The sequence below is a fragment of the Trichechus manatus genome, unplaced genomic scaffold (assembly GCF_000243295.1).
Source record: "Trichechus manatus latirostris isolate Lorelei unplaced genomic scaffold, TriManLat1.0 scaffold00132, whole genome shotgun sequence".
In the NCBI taxonomy this organism is placed as follows: Eukaryota; Metazoa; Chordata; class Mammalia; order Sirenia; family Trichechidae; genus Trichechus; species Trichechus manatus.
Genome location: NW_004444068.1, coordinates 2,351,109 through 2,374,575, shown reverse-complemented (window position 1 = coordinate 2,374,575; position 23,467 = coordinate 2,351,109). Strand labels below are relative to the sequence as shown.

The 23,467-nt window shown below is 43.5% G+C and overlaps 1 protein-coding gene across 8 annotated transcripts in view; it reads right to left on the bottom strand.

Annotated features, from left to right (window-relative positions):
- Nucleotides 1–4,775: 4,775 nt before the first annotated feature.
- Nucleotides 4,776–23,467, bottom strand: part of TFDP2 (transcription factor Dp-2) — a 230,826-nt gene continuing 212,134 nt past the window's right edge. For 4 of the 8 annotated variants that reach the window (XM_023739334.1, XM_023739337.1, XM_023739340.1 and 1 more), the window contains 3 exons: nucleotides 21,130–21,296; nucleotides 12,194–12,299; nucleotides 11,778–11,983 (listed from right to left, as the gene is read on the bottom strand). In XM_023739334.1, the coding sequence (XP_023595102.1) occupies nucleotides 11,800–11,983; nucleotides 12,194–12,299; nucleotides 21,130–21,296 (457 nt within the window). In that variant the 3' untranslated portion in view covers nucleotides 11,778–11,799. Of the gene's footprint in view, nucleotides 4,989–5,627; nucleotides 5,739–5,777; nucleotides 11,984–12,193; nucleotides 12,300–21,129; nucleotides 21,297–23,467 lie in introns of those variants that run through there. The other 4 variants (XM_023739335.1, XM_023739339.1, XM_023739336.1 and 1 more) reach the window with 2 other exon arrangements.

Genomic DNA, 23,467 nt, shown 5'->3' with positions numbered 1-23,467 from the left:
GGGGGGATGGGTGTAGAGGGAGGGGGCAGGTGTATGTGTGTGGGGAGGAGGCAGGTGTGGGGGAGGGGCTGGGTGCGGAGCGGGAGGCGGACACACACACACACACACACACACACACACACACACACGATATCTCACAGGAGTGAAAATCTGTCAAGGTGTGTCAAGCGCATTCCCTACTTTCCCCCACTGCTGGTGTTGTTTCTCTTCAATTAAAACTTTGCCAAGAAAGCTAACAGACTGTCAGCTGCAGCCAGGGTTCTAATAAAATTAAAATAAAACCAAACCCGATGCGGTTGAGTGGATTCCGACTCACAGTGACCCTATAGGACTGTGTAGCACTGCTCCATAGGGTTTCCAAGGAGTGGTTGGTGGATTTGAACTGCTGTCCTTTGGTTAGCAGCCGAGCTCTTAACCATTGCGCCACCAGGGCTCCAAGGGTTCTGATACTGCTCTATTAAACACGACAAAATCCTAGAGAAAAATTGGAATTTCTGTAGGGGTTAATACATAAGAATTGTTTTATGGGATTTGGACTGCACACATACACATATCTACTGTGTACATATGTAAAGAGATGTCAGCCAACATTTCTCAAATGGCAGCTCATCCAAGGCCATCAAACGTGTAGACTGTTGATGGCCGGTCTGTTTTTAGTTCACTGATTGATACCTAGCAGTACTTAATCAAGTACTCTTTCCCCCACCCCAACATACATACTTTTTTTTATTGTACTTCAGATGAAGGTTTACAGAACAAACTAGCTTCTCATTAAATAGTTAGTACACATACTGTTTTATGACATTGGTTAACAACCCCACGACATGTCAACTGTCTCCCTTCTGGACCTTAGGTTCCCTATTACCAGCTTTCCTGTCCCCTCTTGCCTTCTCTTCCTTGCCCCTGGGCTGGTGTGCCCCTTTAGTCTCGTTTTGTTTTATGAGCCTGTCTAATCTTTGGCTGAAGGGTGAATCTCAGGCGTGACTTCATTACTGAGCTAAAAGCGTGTCCAGGGGCCATACTCCGGGAGTTTCTCCAATCTCTGTCAGGCCAGTAAGTCTGGTCTTTTTTTGTGAGTTAGAATTTTGTTCTACATTTTTCTCCAGCTCTGTCCGGGAACCTCTATTGTAATTCCTGTCCGAGCAGTCAGTGGTGGCAGCTGGGCACCATCTAGTTGTGCTGGACTCAGTCTGGTGGAGGCTGTGGTAGACGTGGTCCATTAGACTAATCTTTCCCTTGTATCTTTAGTTTTCTTCATTCTCCCTTGCTCCCGAAGGGGTGAGACCAGTGGAGTATCTTAGATGGCCACTCACAGACCCCAGATGCTACTCACCAAAGTAGAATGTAGACCATTTTTAATTAAGGATCCTTAATGCAGCTATTGGTATTTGTTGAGTCTTGCAAACAAAAACAACACACAATGAGAAAAAGGAGGGCGTGCCCCTGTGGACCAACTGCTGCCACAGCTGCCTGAGTTCTCACCCCTCCACAGACCCATCACCCCTCCCTCAGCACCTGGAAGAAGAAACAAAGCTGGCTTCTTGCTGAGAGGCCACAGCCTGCCAGCCTCTTCCAAGGCCCTTGTGGCTGATGGTATTGGGTGTGGTAACCTTTCATTCCTGTGCTTTTTTCTGCTAATGGTGTTTCTCCCCAAACTTTTTCCCCAACTGCCTCCCAGTTTGTCATGATGACTGGGAGTGGCCTCAGCCTGCCCCAGCAGGCACCTGCCTCCCTTGCCAAACCCCAACCCTGCAACTAATTCCTGCTTCTGCCTTCAGGGTCTGAGAAACCTTTGAGAAAGGATTAGGGTGGGGAGTAAATAGGGGGAAAACCCTCTCTAGTCTCTCCTCAGCAAGCTTGTTTCTTTGGCCAGGTCTGCCCTTCACCTGCACAATCAGTGTGTAGACAAGCCTCTTAGTGCAGGCCCAATGCTGCCTTATGGTGTGATCCTTCACCATGTAGTTATAGAAATGTGTTTTGAGAAATGGTCTTTAAAAGCTCTGGAACCTGTGTTGTCCATCAACAAGCACTCTCTCTGAAGACAGACTCCTCCCTCTAAGGTCTACATCCCGAAATCCAGGGAAGGAGTTGTAGCCAGTTCCCACCCTGCTGCCAGGCCTGAGTCAGCGGGCACAGACAGAAGGGGCAGGCAGCCACTCTGTGTTCTGCCCCAGCTTGCCCATCTACTTGAGGAGGGTAGAATGGGTGGGATACCATAGATGGGCCTGCTATGAAACGCAGTTAGATGATGTGCGTCTTTTTACATGCCCTTAATCTGACTTCCAAGAGAGCCCACTGGGCTCATGGTTGCTTTTTGTTCTTAAAAACTATTTCCAAAAGTATCCATTGAAGTAAAAATCTATCATTCTGGGTTCCATCTTCACCTGTTAATGTTGTTGTGTGCCATCGAGTCGATTTCGACTCATAGTGACCCTACTGTTAACAGTGATTTGTAAACTGAATTTTGATAAAACTTGAGGAAAGTGTCCTTGTTTTTTAGATGATCATAGAATGGGCTGGAGCCCTTCAAGCAGAATAGCTGCCACTGCTCCACTGGCAAAAGGCTCTCGTCTACTCCTGTGACCTGTCACAAAATGCAGACGCTACTAGATGTTTTCACACCCTGTGAGGTACTTTTTATTGTGTTCAGATTGAGGATCCAGTACAAGCCTTGGTTTGCTAGAGGTTTAAAAACAAGTCTGTTTATTTAGTAGAAAATAATTCCTGTGGAGACAGTACATTCCAGACCATTATTTTAGGGCTTTAGTGCCCAGGCATTTCACAACTTCTAATAGATGCTGACTTTCAGGCGCCATAGCTAAGTGCTAGGACATGAACGAAGAAATCTCCTGACCTCAGTACACTGAATGTCAAAGTACTTTAAGCCCCTTGGACAAGGTAGGAGATAAAGAAGGCAAGAAGGAAGTGGCTGGGGGCATAGTCACTGTGCCCCAGTGGCAAAAATGTCAAAGGTGGTTTGCATGAATGTGACAAAAGTGGTTATGACAAAATTCTACTTTGCATTAAATGGGATCGGTCTTGCCTACCTTGCCTATAGGACTTCCCTTTACCACAGAGCATTTTATACTCTGAGACGAAAGATCTTCTGAAAGCAAGTTTCAGCAAGAAGGTGGAAAGGCCTCTCAGGAAGAAGGCGGAGCTGGCAAAGTCATTGGGGAGCTCCAAGGCACTTGGAAACCATTCACAGTAAGAACACATGGAGCCTTCTTACTGGCAAGAAAGCTGGGGAGGTTGAAGGTGTTTTTGGATGCAAGGATCAGTTAGGACCCAACACTCAAACAGAGAAGATACAAGAAGTGGAAGCTGGAGTAGTTTGCCTGTCAGAAGGAATGGGGAAAAATAGCTTCTGGGAGCAGGAACAGGCAAAGACGAGTTGACTGCCAGTTGCATTCTGCCTCCTAGAGAAGACTCTTGGTAGATCTGAGGCCATCTTTGTCACCTTGGCCAAACCCAGCTCATCAAGAAGCTGGGCATTGAAGTAAACGACTTCTTTGGCTCAGCAGACATCTTCCCTGGTCAGTAGGTTGTCCAATGGCTGCATTGAGGCTACCAACAACCCACCAAACAGTCCTTTCAGCATCCCCTACGTGGCCACAATAACAAAAGCACCTTCTATGGCCAAATGATCCAAGCTTTACTCCCATGGGTCCCTGGACACCTTAACCAGATGGCACTAAGAAGTGGCTACTATGGGATAGGGGCAGAGGACAGATACCAGCTAGGGCTCATGGCTCCAGGGAATGCTTAGGGTAAAGGAAGCAGATGCTGGCTCCCCACCTCAACTTCTGGCCATTCCAGACCATCACCACAACTCACTAGGCCCACTGAACCCAAATAAGGGTTTTTATGGGAAGATGTCTTCCTTCCTAGATATTAACATTTGAGTGCTTACTTAACTATTTTTTAGTGTCTCATCAAGACCTGGTCTCATTCCGTGATCCCCGAATTGCTCCAAACCCTTCTGTACCTTATGATTGTCCATGTGCCCAGCATGCCATGGCCCTGCTCAGCTTTTTGGAGCACAGGAACTATAGTAATCATGGGCTCCTGCTTCTTCCTGAGGCAGGTAGTGACGGCTTGAGCAGGAGGTGCTGAGCTCTTTCTGTGGTTCCTGAGTCCAGGAGAAATTGTTCTGATTCCCATTTGGTAGAAAAAGAACAAACCATCTTCCCTAAAATTTGTATACAGCTCAATCATTTCTGGGACTGTAAAGACACTATTCTTTATGCTATTATTTTCTAAAGTGACCATTTACAAAGCACATAAAATCATAGGTCTAACTTAGAAACATTTTAAGTCTGATATATTTTCCCCATCATGGGGGGGGTCAGGTGGTGTATTCATACTGGGGAGTGCTCTTAGGAACAATGTGAGTCCCTGGGTGGTGCAAAGGTGAGCAGTTCAAGTCCATCCAGAGGCACCACAAAAGAAGGTCTGGAGATCTACTTCCAAAAATACAGCCATTGAAAAACCCTATGGAGCACAGTTCAATTCTGATGCACATGGGGCCGCCATGAGTCAGAATCATCTCAATGGCCTCAGCCAATCCTACAGGGATTCTGAAGTTGGGACGGCTACTTAGATGCCTGAATTGAGGCAAGGAGGCATGGCTTTTGTACCCCTCACCCCCTGCATGTGCTGCCCCTGGAGAGGGAGCGTCACCTTGGGTGAGGCAGCTCCCCTCTGAGGGCATTTCTTGGAGAGGACTTCAGTTGGGGGGAAGAGTGTCTGGCTTCTAAATAAGGGTCTCTGGGCAGCACACCACAGCAGCCACTATCCTCCTCATCAGCCCACCAATAATAAAAGGCCAACATTATTTAAAATTATTTATTTCTTTTCTATAGTACATCTCAATCAAGTCATAGAACAGTCTGATGCATTTTTTCTCAAGCACAATTACACTCATTTCAGATGCTTTTTCTTTCTTCTTTCAATCTTACAGGATGGACAAAGATACTCACACTTTACTGGACCAAAGGAAAAAAAAAATCACTCGGTAAATTTATTGAAAACACAAGCTTCCCAGGCTCCACCCCAGGGCATCTGATTGCATGTCTGGGGCGTGGGGGCCTGGAAATGCCCCCGTCAATTCTGCTGCAGGTGGTACCTGACCCACCATTAGAGAAACATTGCTTAGGCCTTGTCCGTTATCTACTGGAAGCAATTTCAGAAAATCTGGGAATAATTAAGTATACAGAAATAGCTCTTCTATAAAATTTCCATATAAAAATAATGGTATTTATTTACAAAGTTTGAGATACTACAAAATAATATATCGTATTAGGTTAGGTACTTCAATCTTAGAGAGGAACGTCTGCTTTAGGCAAGTCAGATGTGGTGTTTGCATCCCCTCCCCCTTATTTCTCTTGTTTAAACTGTATAAAGCATGGGTTGCCATGATGTTTTCTTCATGCAGAAAAAAGCAGAACTATATTTTCTGGAAATAAAAACTAACAGCTCATGATCAGAGCAAAACATCTCCAAATGAAAAGGTGCGCTAACTGGTGATCTGGGCTCATAGCCTTTTCTCCCCCCTTTCCTTTCCTTGATTTTTTGTCCAAAAGTCAAGTGCAGTGGTGTTGAACAAAATACCTGAAGGAACTCACAGTACTGAAGACTGCTCTTCAGAGCCCAGGCCTCCTGAGCAGCTAGTGCACTTGGCTAGTTGGCCATTCCATTTTTCATGACACTGAAAGGGTGAACTCGTCCTGGTACCACTGGGAAAAATAGAACTTCAATGTGCTCAGAGAAGCTTTTTAGTGGAAAAGTGACTGGGCCTTCAGGGATCTCTTAGCATGAAAACAATCTTTAACCCCAGTTGTGAACAAGCAAAATCATGAGGCTATTTGCTATTAGATGGTGCCCATCATGTTGACAATAAAGCAAGGCAGGTGACAATGATGAAGCAGGACACAGTGTTGGGTTTTAAGGCCCACAAACGGCCTTGGTAAGTAAGTCTCCCTGTTGAGACAGACATGGACGGAAAAAGCTAATGGGCTACAGAGGGCCTGTTGGTAACCTAACCGCTTAAGACCCCTACCAATGTGAATGACAATCTTTGCCGGTGGAGGAATGATTTTCTTCCCAGGTGTGACTGTCTAAACCCGGGTCTCCTGAGTTGGGAAAGGCCTCAAACTGACACCACAGTCTCACACTGGGACTCAGGAGAGGCGGAGTCCCACTTCTGCTCCCCAGCTATTTGGCACTTGGAGTGACAGAGGACTGATACAAAGCCAACAGCCATCTGGAAGGATTTGGAGAGGGTGTGGTTTTCAGAAGGCAATGTGGCCCTCGTTGGAAGAAATTCAGGGTTTTGGTACAGGCTCTGCCACAGATAAGCTGAGGGCCCTTGGGCAAGCCATGCTCTCCACTCGTACCTCATCTCTAATAAGGGTTTGAAGAGCTGATCTCTCCAACCTGAGATCCTTGGTGGAGAACAGGCAGGCCAATACCTCTCTATGGTTCAGCTGCCATGCTTCCAATCCAGCTATGAGCAGGGAGGACCAAAGTCCAATCTGCTGGAGTAGCAAGTGGTCAAGACAGCACTGGATTCTATAAGTCTTTTTCTAAAGCAAAGGCTTTGTAAGAATGAATGATACAGGATCAACCTGCCTAAGACAACAGCTGCGCAGAATACACCTACTGGATGAACACACTTTCTCCTGTGTCGATACGATGGTGAATGGATGAGGCTGCTATCATATAGGCATACTGTTCCTGTCAGGGACTCCTAAAGCACAACCAGGTGAAACTTTAGTGTCCCTTTCGGGAGTATGAGTGTAGACGTATGTGGGAAAGTTGCATCCCAGAGATTATCTATGTATAACTTCAGGGATATCTTGGTTACATAAAGGGGCTGTTACCTGAGAAATGTTATAGTTTATGTGGGCATTTAGCTTGAATATTTTCTTAAAAGGTAAAATCTTAAGCAAAAAAAAAAATCAAGCTTTTTCTTTTTGAGCAACAGTGTTTGGGTTGAGTGAAAGTTAAACCGACAGCAAGTGACACTTTAGCATTTCCCTAGCACCTAGGTTATTCACCATCGTATGCACTGCATGTTAGGGGGCGGGGAGGCCCACTGCGGAGTCACTTGAATGGCATGGTGCAGGCTTCTGGGGCAGTGTACAATATACATCATGAGTGCTTGGGACCACTACTTTGGGTGCATGAGAATGGGGACTTCTTCTGGGAAAGTGGTCCTTGGGTAGTCATCAGTTTCACCAAAGCCAGCCCATGTGCAGAATAAAAGTAGACCATCTTTTCTGTATCCAACACAAAAGGCAGATATTTTTATGTATCCAACAACTTGGAGAACTATGAGAAAACGTAGAAGAGTTCTCCATTTCAAATCACTTTTCTACTGTATAAGTTCAATTGTCAAGTAACAAAGGCAATAATCAGAAGCTCATGGGTTAGTCAGAATCTTCCTTTGGTTTATGGATACTGCTGGTAGATACTTTTGGTTTTCTTTTAAATCTCAAAAGTTCCTTAACAACAAAAAGATCCCGAGGGCCCCTTTGCAGTCAATAGTCACCATCAGTGACAATGTCTATTTTCATTTCTATTACTAAATAGTAGTTTTGTCTATTCTTGAATTTTGTTTAAATAAAATTGCACAGTTATGTAAAAAAAGAAAAAAAAGTTCCTTAACCAAACCCAAAATGCATGCTTAAAACTGGAACAGTGGGGTCTTCAGAATTTAGTAGTGATCCCAAGCACATGTTATGGGTAGTGTGGTGGAAGATAGCTATAGAGGTGTTTATCTTTCAACTGGCTGATTCAGGACTTTCTCAGAGGGGCCCGCCCAGGCCACCCCAGCTATAGTAGCTTGCCTCCACTGCCTCACTGCCCGGTTGCTGGTTTTTTCTGTAGCACTGATGATTCTGAATGTTTTCTTTGTGATCGTCTGTTTTCCGTAAAACGCTGAGTTCTATGAGGGCAGGGCCGTCTGTCCCTGTTCCGTCCCAGTGCCTAACAGATGCTAAAGTACTTATTGCATGAAGGAATACACATTACATTCACTGTCTAACCCCCACCCGATATGGACCACTAAGATGGCAGTTCTAAAGTCTACCTCATTGAGTTGTTGCGTAGGGATGATCCATTTTGTTACTTATTTTATATGCCTGAGGGGAGCTTGACAGGTATTAAAGGGTCCTGAAGCGAATGTTTTCTGAAGTTAAATAGGCTTCTCTCTCGCATTCTCTGTGTGGTTGTGGTAGAAAAAGCTGAGGCAGTCCCCGTCCTCTGCTACGAGGATAACACTAACATGCCCCCACCCCATGGTGTCCTGACTGTACCAGGGACCCAGGCCACATCTATACCTGTTGTCTGTCTCTACCACTCAAATAGCCAGAGTTGTGGTTTAGCAAAGAGCAGAGTTATAGATGTCTGCACGGCTAAACTGAGTCACTGCTTCATGAAATGCATCCATGTGAAGTATCTGATAAAGGCTGACTTGTTTCTGAGGTCTGCCATTATTGTCAAGTATGGCAGAGTACAGTTACAACTGTAAATCTGCTAATGGGGGGAGCTGCCCTCTTTCACCCTGGTAAGATGGCAGCACCCGCAGAGACTTTTCTCCCCAGCGCTTCCGTAAAGAATTCAATGGAAGGAAGCAAAACGGTTTTGTGGTCGTGATTCGTGAAGTTTTCCAGGACAGTGGGCAGCGCTGAGAGGTGAAGAGCCAGTACATCAGCACCTCCTCTCTACCCCTCCCCAAGGTCCTCCGTGACCATAAGGCACAGTTCATACCAGCGCTCACTGAACAGCTCGGCACCACCTGGACATGAAAGTTTAAGGGGATGAGAGAGTGACAGTGGAGAAGGGCGAGGGGAAGCCTGGGTAGGTGCCTTCTCACTTGCCCCTGGCAGCCTTCAGCACTGCCGAGCCCTGGCAGCATTGCCTCTGCACATGAGGGTCAAACAGGACTGCCGGGAGCCTCCCGCATGTGCTCAGCAGGCAGCAAGTTACTGACTGAACAACACTCTGCGCTTGAAAGTCAGCCACCAAGCTGACTCCCAAGGGGAAAAGGCCTGGCTAACTCCCCAAAAGCAGAGTGTGGCCTGCACCCTTCTGGAATGGTGATCTGTGTGCGTGCACATATCCCAGGGTGTTATTCCTATAAGGAAGGCTTGATGTTGTCACCAACAATTTCCTAACATCTTTTCCACCTTAATTCCTATATGAAAACTGACACTGTGCTGAACTTTAGACCCAGGTAAATACGGGGAGATAAAGAAGAAGAATGGAATGTAGCTTTCTGAACGTCTCAACCTCGTTTTTTTCCTTAGGTCAGGTTTTATACCAGCCACAGGTACTGGGGACCACAGTGTGTCCTCACAGTAACCCAAACGCATTACAGGGGAAATGGAGGCCATTTCCAGTGAGACACAACCATCTGTGGCTGGGAGAGCCAATGAAGCGCCACCAGTAAGGATAAGAGGCTTTGGCTGCTTTTATAAAGCCCATCCCATATTTTAGCAATTTAAAGCACTACGGCAGCAGAGATGGGGAGAGCACAGAAGCGGGCAGTTTCCCAAGAACTCAACGTGGATTTTGCTATTTGGTTGTAACTAACGTACCTGTCCTGAATGTGGAAATGTATCTTGGGACGTGTGACACACTATTCTGAAGGCTAAAAAACTAGCTATGCCCATGAGCTTCTCTGGACCTTCCTGAAGTTCAGGGACAAGAAGGGCTGGACTCAGCAAAGGAGCAGGCAGCCCGTTAAAAGATGGTTTGGAGGAAACAGTTTGACCTGACGTGCACGGCTGGCAGTTTCCCAGTCAGAAATGTCTCCTATCAGCCCATGGGGACTCGCCGCAGCCCCTGCAGTGACTGACTCCTCCCGCCTGACCTGTCAGGGAGGTGTGCTCCGGAAGTCACCTAAACCAGAATTCTCTAAAAACTGCCTCTAGCTCTCTGCCCCCCCGTGAAGACTGAGTGAGCCTGCGCTAATGGCTTATTCCTGACAGAATGAGAGCTTTGATTCAAAGGAGCTTAAGCTAAAGTTCTATGTTCTTGTTTATCAGTGTTTCTAACCTTAATAAAAACTTTAGGCCAGCCAAAGCATCTACCTCCAGCTCTGTGGAAGCACAGTGGCAGAGCTTTGACAAGGTGTCACAGGAGAGAGCCTGCGCCTCCCCCATGGGATTGAGAGGAGGGTCGGTTTGGATGGAGCTCGGTGCTGAGCTCATGGGTGCTAGATGCATAATCAAGGAACCCCAAATCATTCCAGGCAAAGCTTTAGAGTTAGTCTTTCCATTACATTCTGGTCAAAGCTTTAGAGTTAATTTGCCATTATGATTTTGCTCTTTTCAAGACCTTAATGTGAAATTAATTGTAAACTGATATCTACTCATGGAAGTTATACCCTTAATTTTTTTTTTAAATTCAAAATAATTTCTTTAAATTTACAAAATATTATTGGGACTCACACTCATTTTCCCCTGTGACTATTACATGTGCCCAATGCCTTTAACACGTCACAGTTTAACCGATTCCTTGTTGGGCCATGATGGCGGATGTCCCCACACCATCTACTCAGAGGGGCAGTAACTGTGAACACACCAGTGCAGGATTACTAACAGCATCTTTGGCTAAAAAACAACATGCTGTATACTACCTTACTATAAATCAAATCATCTGGAGTGTTCAGCGTTTTTCAATGTTTCTATGAAACACTGAATAGTGGGTTAGTTTGAAATGCAGTTTACCCAGGAATAAACCCAACAGAGTAATTTTCATTAATGAAAATGTACAAAACGTGACATGGTAACACTGTTGTTCATATTCTTGAATAGACTTTTAAGACAGAAGTAATGACACTTGGTTCAGTTTCACAAATTGCACACTGAGTGAAATCATAAAATTACTGCAGGGAACTGTAGGCAAGCAATTCGATCATAAGGATTTCTTTGTTTTCTTTTAAATGAAAAAGCTGTATGAAATGCATGATTAAAACTATAGATACAGTCTCCTTCCCTGTAAAATTCCAGGTTTAGAATGCTGGCAGAAGGCAGTGTTGGCAAAGTATTTAATGCACGTGGAAATGCTATTCTATTTTGGCTTCCAGAAATAGCCCTAGTATAGTCTATGCACCAATGCATTGGCTAATAACGATAATTTCAGTTTTACTATAAATTATTCTAAATCTCACTTAAGTACTTAAGAATTAGCACTCGCTCCTTTCTAGAAGCTGTCTAAGGCAGCTGATGCATAAAGCACCTCAACTGGACTTCCCACTAGTTCAGCAGTTCAATCTGTGCTCCTTAGGCCACAAGGATTGTCCATTTACATCCCTCATGTACAGCTCCCCCTACTGGAACTTTTCATGTTTATTTCCGCCTTGTAAAAGGTAGCCCAGGCTAGAGAGAAACACGAGAAGCATGATCGCCAAGACTATTCCTTGTAGCAATCTCAATTTCAAGAATTCTGTGGGTATGGAGGCACACAAAGATCCCACCCCATGGAAGATAGATGAGCTTCATTCACGCTGCCCATTCTTCAGGGACTGGGCCTCATCTATCACCTCAGAAAACATGCTTTGTTTACGACGTGACCTATTGCTCTGCTGGTCAGTTTTCATTCATGCTATGTTCACTTTCATCTCAATTATCTTAGCCTTCACGTGATTTGCTTATTGTGTTTCTCTAGTTTTCACTGAACACACAGTGCAAACAAAGGCAAAGCCGGAAGCAATCATTTCAAAAACAACAGCTCACACTAAAAACACACATGAGCATCAAATAACAAAAGGTAGATTTTCTCCTGTCTTTATTCTGGGGAGGAAGAATCCTCCTCCTCATCGTCTTCGTCTTCGTCGTTGAACGAACAGGGGGTCTCGCCTCGGGACTCAGAGCAGTGAGAGGCCGCACTGCTGGACTGGTGACTGTTTGGGGCAAGGAGCTGCCCGGTTGCTAAGGCCACTTCAGCATCCAAGCATAACCCTTGGTTTACACTAGCAAACAATTAAAACACACAGGCTCATTAATGCGGTATATGCTTTAAGCTTTGTAAAACACGGGAATAAAAACACAGAAGGTGGTGCCACTGGCACAATCAGCCACGAATCTGCTGAGGGCCCAGGCCAGCAGTCAGCTGGCACTGGCTGCCCCTTCAGAGGGTCAGGGCTTCGTGGTTTGCTCTTTAACCTTGAAAAAATACGTACCTTGATTGGGTTACGGTGGCACCAGTGGTCAGGTCTAAATTTGAAACTGACTGGGTAGGGTTCAAAAGTAGTCCTTGATTTAGCCAAGAAGGTCCTGTGGAGATATCTACAGGAAGAAAACAAAAAGGAAAATGTAGGCTCTGTAAGTTCTGTGGCTGTTGTTGCAGTCTGAAGAAAGCGCAGAAAAGTGCGGAGATAAGCCTGTTCTTAACCACAGCCATGCACTCTCCTGCCCTGGGAAGAACCCAGGCTTTCCATCTTCTTGGAAGAAAACTTTTCTAGGCTGTAAGTGCAGAAAAAAAAATGGTGGGGGGGGCGGGAAATAGGGAAAAAGAATTTAAATAAAAACAATCACAGATTCATTCTTTTTTCTTAAATAAGGCCTGCAGAAAGCAAGCTCAGAGCACTGCTTACTGGGCACAGTGATCACAGAACCAACCCTGGATACCTGCTGGCCTTACCAGAAAAGACCTTGGCTGTGGTGGTAACAGCCAAAGCCAGGAGTGGGTGAAGAGAAAGTTAAATCAGAAATACCTTAGGTAAGAGGAACACACTGATACACTTTTGCCAAAACCTCCACTGTACCGGCTTTTCAAATACCCACAGGTGAACTCAGTCCTCTTACTCGTCAAAGATTTATTCTTTTCCTGGCAAGGTTCTTCCTGGTGTCCTTTGCTTTATAGTTCAAACTAGCCCTTATTTTATTTTATTTATTATTTTTTTAATAATTTGTTTTTTTGTTGATGTTGAAAACATGCACAGTAAAACATACATCAATTCAACAGTTTCTACATATACAATTCAGTGATACTGATTACATCCTTCAAGTTGGGCAACCATTCTCATCCTCTTTTTCCAAATTATGCCACCATTAACATAAACTCACTATCCCGTAAGCTTCCTATCTAATTGTTTGAGTTACTGTTGTCAATTTGATCCCATGTAGACAATTCTTTAAAAGGTCACAGGCAATCAATGCTTTTAATGAGGGTGACACAGACATTACTAGAAACTATCATGTTTTAGTCTACATAAAATACTTTGAGTACATCCTTCCAATCTTATTTTCTGTGCATATACCGTATTTCTCCTATTACAACCCTGATCAATTTTTATCGTAATTACTTGTTTAATATTTGTCTCCCCATCCACAATGTTAAAGGCGGCAGTGACTGGAACATAAGATCTAAGTCAATGTTACTCAGTGAATGAACAGACAGTACTCTGGACAGTTTACAAAATAGGTGGTATATATTCACATTAGAAAATTAGAACAAGTCCACAAGAGCCAAAATATCACCTTGAGTATATCCCACCTAAATTTAGAGGCCATCTCAAGAATAGATTTGATGCACTGAATACTAATAACTGAAGACCAGACGACTTGTGGAATCACATCAAGGATGTTATACATGAGAAAGCAAAAGGTCATTAAAAAGACAGGGAAGAAAGAAAAGAACAAAATGGATGTCAGAAGAGATTCTGAAACTTGCTCTTGAATGTCAAGTAGCTAAAGTGAATGGAAGAAATGATGACGTAAAAGAGCTTAACAGAAGATTTCAAACGGTGGCTCAAGAAGACAAAGTAAAGTATTATGATGAAACATGCAAAGACCCGGAGTTAGAAAACCAAAAGGGAAGAACTCCCTCGGCATTTCTCAAGCTGAAAGAACTGAAGAAAAAAAATTTAACCTTCAAGTTGCAATTTTGAAGGATTCTATGGGCAAAATACTGAAAGACGCAGGAAGCATCAAAAGAAGATGGACGGAATACACAGAGTCACTGTACCAAAAAGAATTAGTTGACGTTCAACCATTTCAGAAGGTAGAAGACGATCAAGAACCGATGGTACTAAAGGAAGGAGTCCAAGCTGCACTGAAGGCCCTGGTGAAAAACGAGGCTCCAGGAATAGTAACTGAGATGTTTCAACAAACGGATGCAGCAATGGAAGTGCTCACTTGTCTATGCCAAGAAATTTGGAACACTGCTACCTGGTCAACCAACTGGAAGAGATCCATATTTGTGCCCATTGCAAAGAAAGGTGATCCAAAAGACTGTGGAAACTATTGAACAATATCGTTAATATCACGTAAGTAATATTTTGCTGACGATCATTCAAAAGCAGCTGCAGCAATACATCAACAGGGAACTGCCAGAAATTCAAGCTGGATTCAGAAGAGGATGCAGAACAAGGGATATCATTGCTAATGTCAGATGGATTCTGGCTGAAAGCAGAGAATACCAGAAAGATGTTTACCTGTCTTTTATTGACTATGCAAAGACAATCGACTGTGTGGATCATAACAAATTATGGATAACATTGCAAAGAATGGGAATTCCAGAACACTTAATTGTGTTCAGGAGAAACCTGTACACAGATCAAGAGGTAGTCATTTGAACAGAACAAGGGGATACTGTGTTCTTTAAAGTCAGGAAAGGTGTGCGTCAGGGTTGTATCCTTTCACCATACTTATTCAATCTGTATGCTGAGCAAATAATCTGAGAAGCTGGACTATATGAAGAATGCAGTATCAGGATTGGGGGAAAACTTATTAACAGCCTGCAATAGGCAGATGGAACAACACTGCTTGCTGAAAGCCAAGAGGACTTGAAGCACATACGGATGAAGATCAAAGACCACAGCCTTCACTATTTATTGCACTTCAACATAAAGAAAACAAAAATCCTTACAACTGGACCAATAAGCAACACCATGATAAATGGAAAAGTACTGACATTGTCAAGGATTTCATTTTAGTTGGATCCACAATTAACGCCTATGGAAACAGCAGTCAAAATATCAAATGACATATTATATTGGGCAAATCTGCTGCAAAAGACCTCTTTAAAGTGTTCAAAAGTGAAGATGTCACTTTGAGGGCTAAGGTGACCCAAAGCACGGTATTTTTAGTCACCTCATATGCGTGCGAAAGCTGGACAATGAATAAGGAAGACTGATGAAGAACTGACACCTGTGAATTATGATGTTGGCAAAGAATGTTGAATATATCATGGACTGCCAGAAGAAACAACAAATCTGTCTTGAAAGAAGTATAGCCAGAATGCTCCTTAGAAGCGAGGATGGTGAGACTTCATCTCACGTACTTTCGACATGTTATCAGGAGGGACCAGTTCCTGGAGAAGGACATCATGCTTGGTAAAGAAAAGGGTCCGCGATAAAGAGGAAGTTAATCCGTGAGATGGACTGACACAGTGGGTGCAAAAATGGCCTCAAGCGTAACAATGATTGTGAGGATGGCCCAGGATCAAGCAGTGTTTCGTTCTGTTGTACACAGGGTTGCTGTTATGGATTGAATTGTGTCCCCCAGAAATGTGTGTCAACTTGGCTACGCCATGATTCCCAGTACTCTGAGGCTGTCCACCATTTTGTGATCTGATGCAATTATCCTATGTGTTATAAATCCTAACCTCTATGATGTAAATGAGGCAGGATTAGAGGCATTTATGTTAATGAGGCAGGACTCAATCTACAGGATTAGGCTGTATCTTGAGTCAATCTCTTTTGAGATATAAAAGAGATAACCGAGCAGTGAGGAGGGGGACCTCATGCCACCAAGAAAGAAGCATCAGGAGTGGAGCCTGTCCTTTGGACCCAGGGTCCCTGCCCTGAGAAGCAACTAGACCAGGGGAAGACTGATGACAAGGACCTTCCCCCAGAACTGACAGAGAAAGCCTTCCCCTGGAGCTGGTGCCTTGAATTTGGAATTCTAGCTTCCTAAACTGTGAGAGAATAAACTTCTGTTTGTTAAAGCCACCTGCTTGTCATATTTGTTTTAGCAGCAATAGATAACTAAGACCCTGCTGTCAAGTCGATTCGGACTCATAGTGACTCTACAGGACAGAGAAGAACTGCCCCGTAGGGTTTCCAAGGAGCGGGTGGTGGATTTGAACTGCTGACCTTCTCTGACTAGCAGTCTTAACTCTTAACCACTATGCCACCTGGCCTCCAGTAGCTAAGACAGTTGCTATGAATCAGAACAGACTTGAAGGCATCTAACAACAACAACAATACATTCACATTAGATATACATCTCTAACTCCTAAAAATTAAACACTTATGGTCATCAAAAGACTTCACCAAAAGAGTAAAAACAGAACTTACAGACTGGGAAAAAATTTTTTGTCTATGACATATCCAACAAGGGCCTAATCTCTGAAATCTACAAAATACATCAGTACCTCAAAAACAAAAAGAAACAATTCTATTAAAAAATGGGCAAAGGATATGAACAGACACTTCACCAAAGAAGACATTCAGCCAACTAGCAGACACACGAAGAAATGCTTACCATAATTAGCCACTAGAGAAATACAAATCAAAACTACAATGAGATATATCTCAGCTCGACAGTACAGGCACTAATAAAACAAACAAACAGAAAATAATGTTAGAGAGGTTGTGGGGAGACTGGAACTCTTACGCACTGCTAGTGAGAATGTAAAATGGTACAACCACTATGGCAAACAATATAGTGCCTCCTTAGAAAGCCAGAAATAGAAATACCATACAATCCAGCAATCCTACTCCTAGGACTATATCCTAGAGAAATAAGAACCATCATATGAACAGACATATGCATAGCCATGTTCACTGCGGCATTATTCACAATAGCAAAAAGATGAAAACTATCTAAGTGTCCATCAACAGACGAATGGATAAACAAATTATGGTACATACACACAATGGAATACTACACAATGATAAAGAACAATGATGAATCCACGAAATATCTCACAACATGGATGAATCTGGAGGGCATTATGCTGAGTGAAATAAGGCAATCACAAAAGGACAAATAATGTATGAGACCACTATTATAAAAACTCAAGAAAAGGTTTACACACAGAAAAAAGCAATCTTTTTTTTTTTTTCTCATTAAACAGTTAGTACACGTATTGTTTTATGACAGTGGTTAACAACCCCACGACATGTCAACACTCTCCCTTCTCTAACTTGGGCTCCCTATTACCAGCTTTCCTGTCCCCTCCTGCCTTCTAGTCCTTGTCCCTGGGCTGTTGTGCCCCATTAGTCTTGTTTTGTTTTATGGGGCTGTCTAATCTTTGGCTGAAGGGTAAACCTTGGGAGTGACTTCATTACTGAGTTAAAAGGGTGTCTGGGGGCCATCCTCTCGGGGTTTCTCCAGTCTCTGTCAGGCCAGTAGGTCTGGTCTTTTTTTGTGAGTTAGAATTTTGTTCTACATTTTTCTCCAGCTCTGTCTGGGACTCTCTGTTGTGATCCCTGCTACAGCAGTCAGTGGTGGTAGCCCGGCACCATCTAGCTGTACTGGATTCAGTCTGGTGGAGGCCTTGGTAGTTGTGGTCCATTAGTCCTCTGGACTATTCTTTCCCTTGTATCTTTTTTTCTTCATTATCCCATGGTCTCGAAGGGGTGAGACCAGTGGAGTATCTTAGATGGCTGCTCATAGGCTGAAAAAAGCAATCTTTGATGGTTACGAGGGAGGTGACGGGTGGGAAGGGTAAATCACTAACTAGAGAGTAGAAAAGTGTCAACTTTGGTGAAGGGAAAAACAACACACAACATAGGGGAAGTCAGCACAATTTGACCAAGGTAAAGTCACAGAAGCTTGCTAGACACATCCAAACACCTTGAAGGACCTAGTTGCTGGGACTGAGGGCTGGGGACCATCTAGGTCAACTGGCATAACGTACTTCATAAACAAAATGTTCTATATCCTACTTTTTTTTTTTAATATTTTATTGTACTTCAGGTGAAGGCTTACAGAACAAATAGTTTCTCATGAAACAGTAGTACACATGTTGTTTTATGACATTGGTTAACAACCCCACAACATTTTAACCCTCTAACATCTCAACCTTTTTTTTTTGGTGAAAATACACATAGCCAAAGATAACACCGTTTCAAAAATTTCTACATACACAGTTCAGTGACATTGACTACGCTCTTCCAATTGTGCTGTTATTCTCACTTAAGATGAAGGCTTACAGAACAAAATAGTTTCTCATTTAACAGTTACTACAAATGTTGCCCTATGACAATGGTTAACAGTCTCACAACACATCAACAATATCCTTACTCAACCTTGGGTTCCCTATCACCAGCTTCCTTGTCCCCTTCTACCTTCTGGCCCCTGTCACTGGACTCCTGTACCTCGTTAGTCTCATTTGGTTTTATGGGGCTGTCCACTCCCAGGCTGAACAGTGAGCCTCGGAGGTAACTTCACCACTGAGCTAAAAGGGTGTCTGGGGGACATACTCTCGGGGTTTCTCTAGTCTCCTTTAGGCCAGTAAATCTGGTCTTTTTTTTTGTGAGTTAGAATTATGTTCTACATCCTTCTCCAGCTCTGTCCAGAACCCTTGGTTGTGATCCTGGTCAGAGCAGTCAGTGGTGGTAGCTGGGCACCATCTAGATGTACTGGACTCAGTCCGGTGGAGGCCTTGGTGGCTGTGGACAATTAGTCCTTTGGACTAATCTTTTCCTTGTATCCTGTTCTCTTCATTCTCCCTTGCTCCTAAAGGGATGAGACCAGTGGAGTATCTTAATCTACATCCTACTTTTGCGAGTAGCATCTGGGGTCTTAAAAGTTTGCGAGCGGCTATCTAAGATACATCTATTGATCCCATACCATCCAGAGCAAAGGAGAATGAAGAAAATCAAAGACACAAGGAAAATATTAGCCCAAAGGACTAAAGGAGCACATGAACCACAGCCTCTACCAGCATGAGCCCGGCTATCATCACTGACTGCTCTGACAGGGATCACAATAGAGAGTTCTAGATGGAGTGGGAGAAAAATATATAAGAAAATTCAAATTGACAAAAAAAGACCAGACTGACTAGTCTGACAGAGACTGAAGGAATCCCCGAGACTGTGGCCCTTGGACACCCTGCTGATTCAGAACTGAAGCTACTCCCAAAGCCCACTTTTCACACAAAGATTAGACAGGCCTATAAGACAAACAATAACATACACGAGGAACGTGCTTCTTAGTTCAACTAAATATATGAGACCAAATGGGCAACTCCTGTCCAAAAGCAAGACGAGAAAGCAGGAAGGGACAGGAAAACCAGATGAAGGACACTGGGAACTTGGGGTGGAAAGGGGGAGAGGGCTGACACATTACAGGGACTGCAACCAATGTCACAAAACAATTTGTGTATAAATTTTTGATTGAAACTACCTGGCACTGTAAACTTTCACCTAAAGCACAATAAAATTATTTAGAAGAAAAAAAAAAGAAATCCATCCCTAAAACGAAAATCTTTGACTTAAATTGTACGGTAAGACCAAATGTATACTCAGAAAATGTAGTTTACCAAAAGGAGGTTTTATTTTATTTAGTTAAAATATTTTTATAATTATTGTACAAAAAATAGAATAATGTGTGATGAGACTGGAAACTATGCCATTCTGTCCCTTTATACACTAAAGGCACGTTTCTTCCTTTGAACTAATGAGAAAGTCTGTATCCCCCTCAGCAAATGAGGTCACCAAGAGATCAAAACCGCAGAGCCTGCCTATTTGCCCTGAGCCTTTTTACTGAGAATAAGCTAAGACAAAGTGATTTACGAGTAAGCCTTTATTTGGACCCTGCTGGAATGCCCGTCTGACTAGGCTGCTAACGAAACAGCAGACCCACTCGGAGAGAATGTGCGGTGCATGCGGCAGGCTGGATACAGGACGGGGGTGGCTGAGGAGCAGAGGAGCACGGGTCGCACTGCTGGAGACAATGTTGTCAATTTAGGAACAAAATCAAACAGAAAGCAAACCTCAATCAAGAAACTCTTCTGTTGAAACCAAAGGACCAAAACCATAAAAGTGACCTGTCTGCTTATATTTGATTTACTATATCTTAGAATTGATATTAAAATGTCTTTAAAAAGTGATGTCGAATTCTAGGTGGTAATACTTATGAATGAAGAAAACAGGAGAAAGTAAACGCAAAAGCATTATTGATACATCTATACTATATGGGTAAAATGGAACCTGGTGGCGCAGTGGTTAAGTGTTTGTCCGCTAACCAGAAGGTCGGCAGTTCAAATCTACCAGCCGCTCCTTGGAAACCCTCTGTGGCAGTTCTACTCTGTCCTATAGGGTCGCTATGAGTCAGAATGGACTCGACGGCAGTGGGTTTTGGGGGTCTTACCACTTTTCCATCACTCTCTATTAGGGGGAAATATTTTCGTTTTCCTTCTCTGATAGGCTTCTGTCTTCACAGGTTCTGGCTTTCGTAGGGCTTTACTGTATTCCACAAGAGCAGGATGTGGGAGGGTGGGCATGGGGGTGGTTCCTGCTTTCTTCCGAACTGCTCTAAGTTGCCCCTGAGGTGTCCACAGGGCACTAAGAGACAGGATGTCTAAAAACTCCTTCGTGAAGCTTTCACTAAAAGCTTACTCTACCCAGCCTCCATGCTAGTGCTGAGACAGATATAAAAAGGCGTTTCTGAAGTGTCAAATTTAGTGGTGAATCAGCCAATTTAGATGTATATAATGCATGTTATATACGTGTAAATTCAGAAAGAAACCCGAAACCCACGGCCGTCGAGTTGATTCTGAGTCCTAGTGACACTACAGGACAGAGTAGAACTGCCCCATAGGGTTTCCAAGGCTGTAAATCTTTTATGGAAGCAGACTGCCACATCTTTCTTCTATGGAGCAGCTGGTGGGTTGGAACTGCTGACCTTTCAGTTAGCAGCTGAGCGCCTTAACCACTGCGATACCAGGGCTCCAAATTCAGAATAGTATAAAAAATAATCTATTTAATCTAATTTTTTTGAAAAAAGGTCCTAAATGTATTATCTAAAGTATTAAAAGTCTCAATTTGGTGATGTAAGCAAGCACAGGCTTTTCAAAAATATCGCCGTTTTCCACGAGAAAGGTTTTAACAAGTTAGGGTTTGGCATTTAGTCGGAGGCGATATGTGAAAGCGGCCATTACCTGTGATGTAACCTTCTAGAGCCTTTGGCACCAGCGATTTAGCAAGCTTCAGGTCCTCCAGGGAGCATGCGCCTGACTCCAGGCCAAAGGACATTCCCATGCGCTTCAGCACTTCTATGTCATCGTGGATCTCAAAGGTGTTGTCAAAATTAAAAAGATATTCAAACCTGCAGCAGGAAACAAAGTTATAGGGGGTTTTACGTGGTATGGGGGTCTGAACAATTTGGCAGTATGTCAGATAAGAGACTGAGGGCCTAAGTTCAGCTACAGTACTGTTACCATTCAAGGCAATAAAGACCCACTCTGCTGTGTTCCGCGGAGACATCTCAAATAAACCACTCTCCCAATTAGAACAACTTTCCTGTGACAGACAACAGGAGCCCATCAACTTCAGCCCTCTTTAAGCTGCTGCAAACAGGAGGCAGATATTTTGTCTGGCAAAGGCCTTTCATTGTTCTAAATCCAGTAATTTTCAAAGCTACCTATAGCTTTGTCGTGAAAGACAGAATATTAAGACTTTCCCTGTTCCTTTCCAGTTTAATAAGTTTCTATCAGCTTTAACATTTTGGATGCTTCCTTCATTTTCATGAGCCAAATGTTAGCTCCAGAATACCTCAGATAAGCAATATATGGAAGACTTTTCCTTTGAGGTGTCCACACCCTCACAAACTAGTCAAGCCCCAAATCCTGTCTTCAGATCAAGTACCAAATCCAGATGCACGGCTGCCCAGCACAACCCTTCAATAAAGAGGCAAGCACAGGAAGATACAACCTGACCCTCAGGCTCCAGGGCACCCCTACCCAAGGGCCTCAGCCCTGCAGGGACAGAGTTCAGGTGAATGTTCTGGGACAGTGTTTTTCATGAAATTCACTGTATCAAAATCATGTGCAGGTGAAACTTTTTATGCTCGAAGCTGCTGCTGTTGTTGGGTGCCGTCGAGTTGATTCTCACACACAGTAACCCTACAGGACAGAGTAGAACTGCTCCATAGGGTTTTCGAAACTGTAATCTTTATGGGAGCAGATCACCAGGCCTTTTCTCCCACGGAGCCACTGGTGGGTTAGAACCACCAACCTTTCGGTTAGCAGCTGTGCATTTAACCATTGTTGACACCAGGGCTCCTTATGCTAGATTTTAGATCAAAGCAAAAATTATAATTTTAAGCAAAATGCCATATTTAAATCATCTGAAGCATGTAAATTTGAATAAAGTACATTAAAACATTTTCAGAAGCAAACAAAAAATCTGAAGTGGGTGCCTCTCACAGGGATGATTTCAGGCATATGTGAAAAGCAGATGGATTTGTACATTGAATCCTCATTGCGGGGAAACCTCCGGGCTAATTGAGGGGAAAAGAATGCATCACCAACATGACTGAAAGACTGGACGACAGGACCTACTTTCAGTAAGAAGCTTCTACAAGCTGTTCAAAGACTCCTTCCCACCACTTGGGGAGGTTCAGCAAAGGGTTTGAGTCAGTAACCACCCAGGGGACAGAAATCTTACCAGCTCTCAGCCTGGGTGGATAGAATCCATAATTCCCTTAGGTCAGTGGTCCCCAGACTTTAATGTTACTCCTTCTGAATTTAAAATAAAAGACTAACCTAAGGAGAGAATTTAGTAATTTCCCATAGAATAAGAGACTAAGGAGAGAGAGAAGCTAGAATTCTAACAGGTTTTTTTTTTTCCCCTGAAAATATCCTAACCATTCTCTAGAATTCTCAAGTTTTTTTTTCCCTGACACTATGTTAACATCCTTTTAGACATAGATGGTTGTGAAGAATTTGCATGTGTGTGAGTAATACCGACCACTGGGCTGGGTTCTTTATGAATTTATCTATAACCTTCATAAACCTGCAAAGTAAATATTGTAATTCTTATTTTTAGGGAGGAAGGCATGATATCTCAGAGAGGTTAAGGAACTCTGTATAGCTAGGGAAAAGATTGAAAAAACTGGGTCTGCTGACTTCATAGCCTGCACAGGCCCTACTATTTCTCCTTGTGTCTATAGTCTCGACTGAATAATTTTAGAAACTCCTGCTCACCATTTTTGTGTGTGTGTGCGTGTGCACATGTGCCTTCCTTAACTGACCCAGAATCTCTGAGACAGAGAGGGGACAGACAAGGGAACCACACTGCCAGGGAAAAGAGTGGAAAAAATAAGGAATGGTAAAGGCCAAGGGCAACATGGCTGCTGTGAGGAGATCAGAAGTTCTAGTCTTCCTGGGACAGTCCTGGGGTACCCCTGCTGTCCTAATGTAATTATCAATGCTTTCAAAAGTATCTTAATTTGGATGATAGAGTACATGCTGACCCCCGTAACAAAAGCTAACCTTT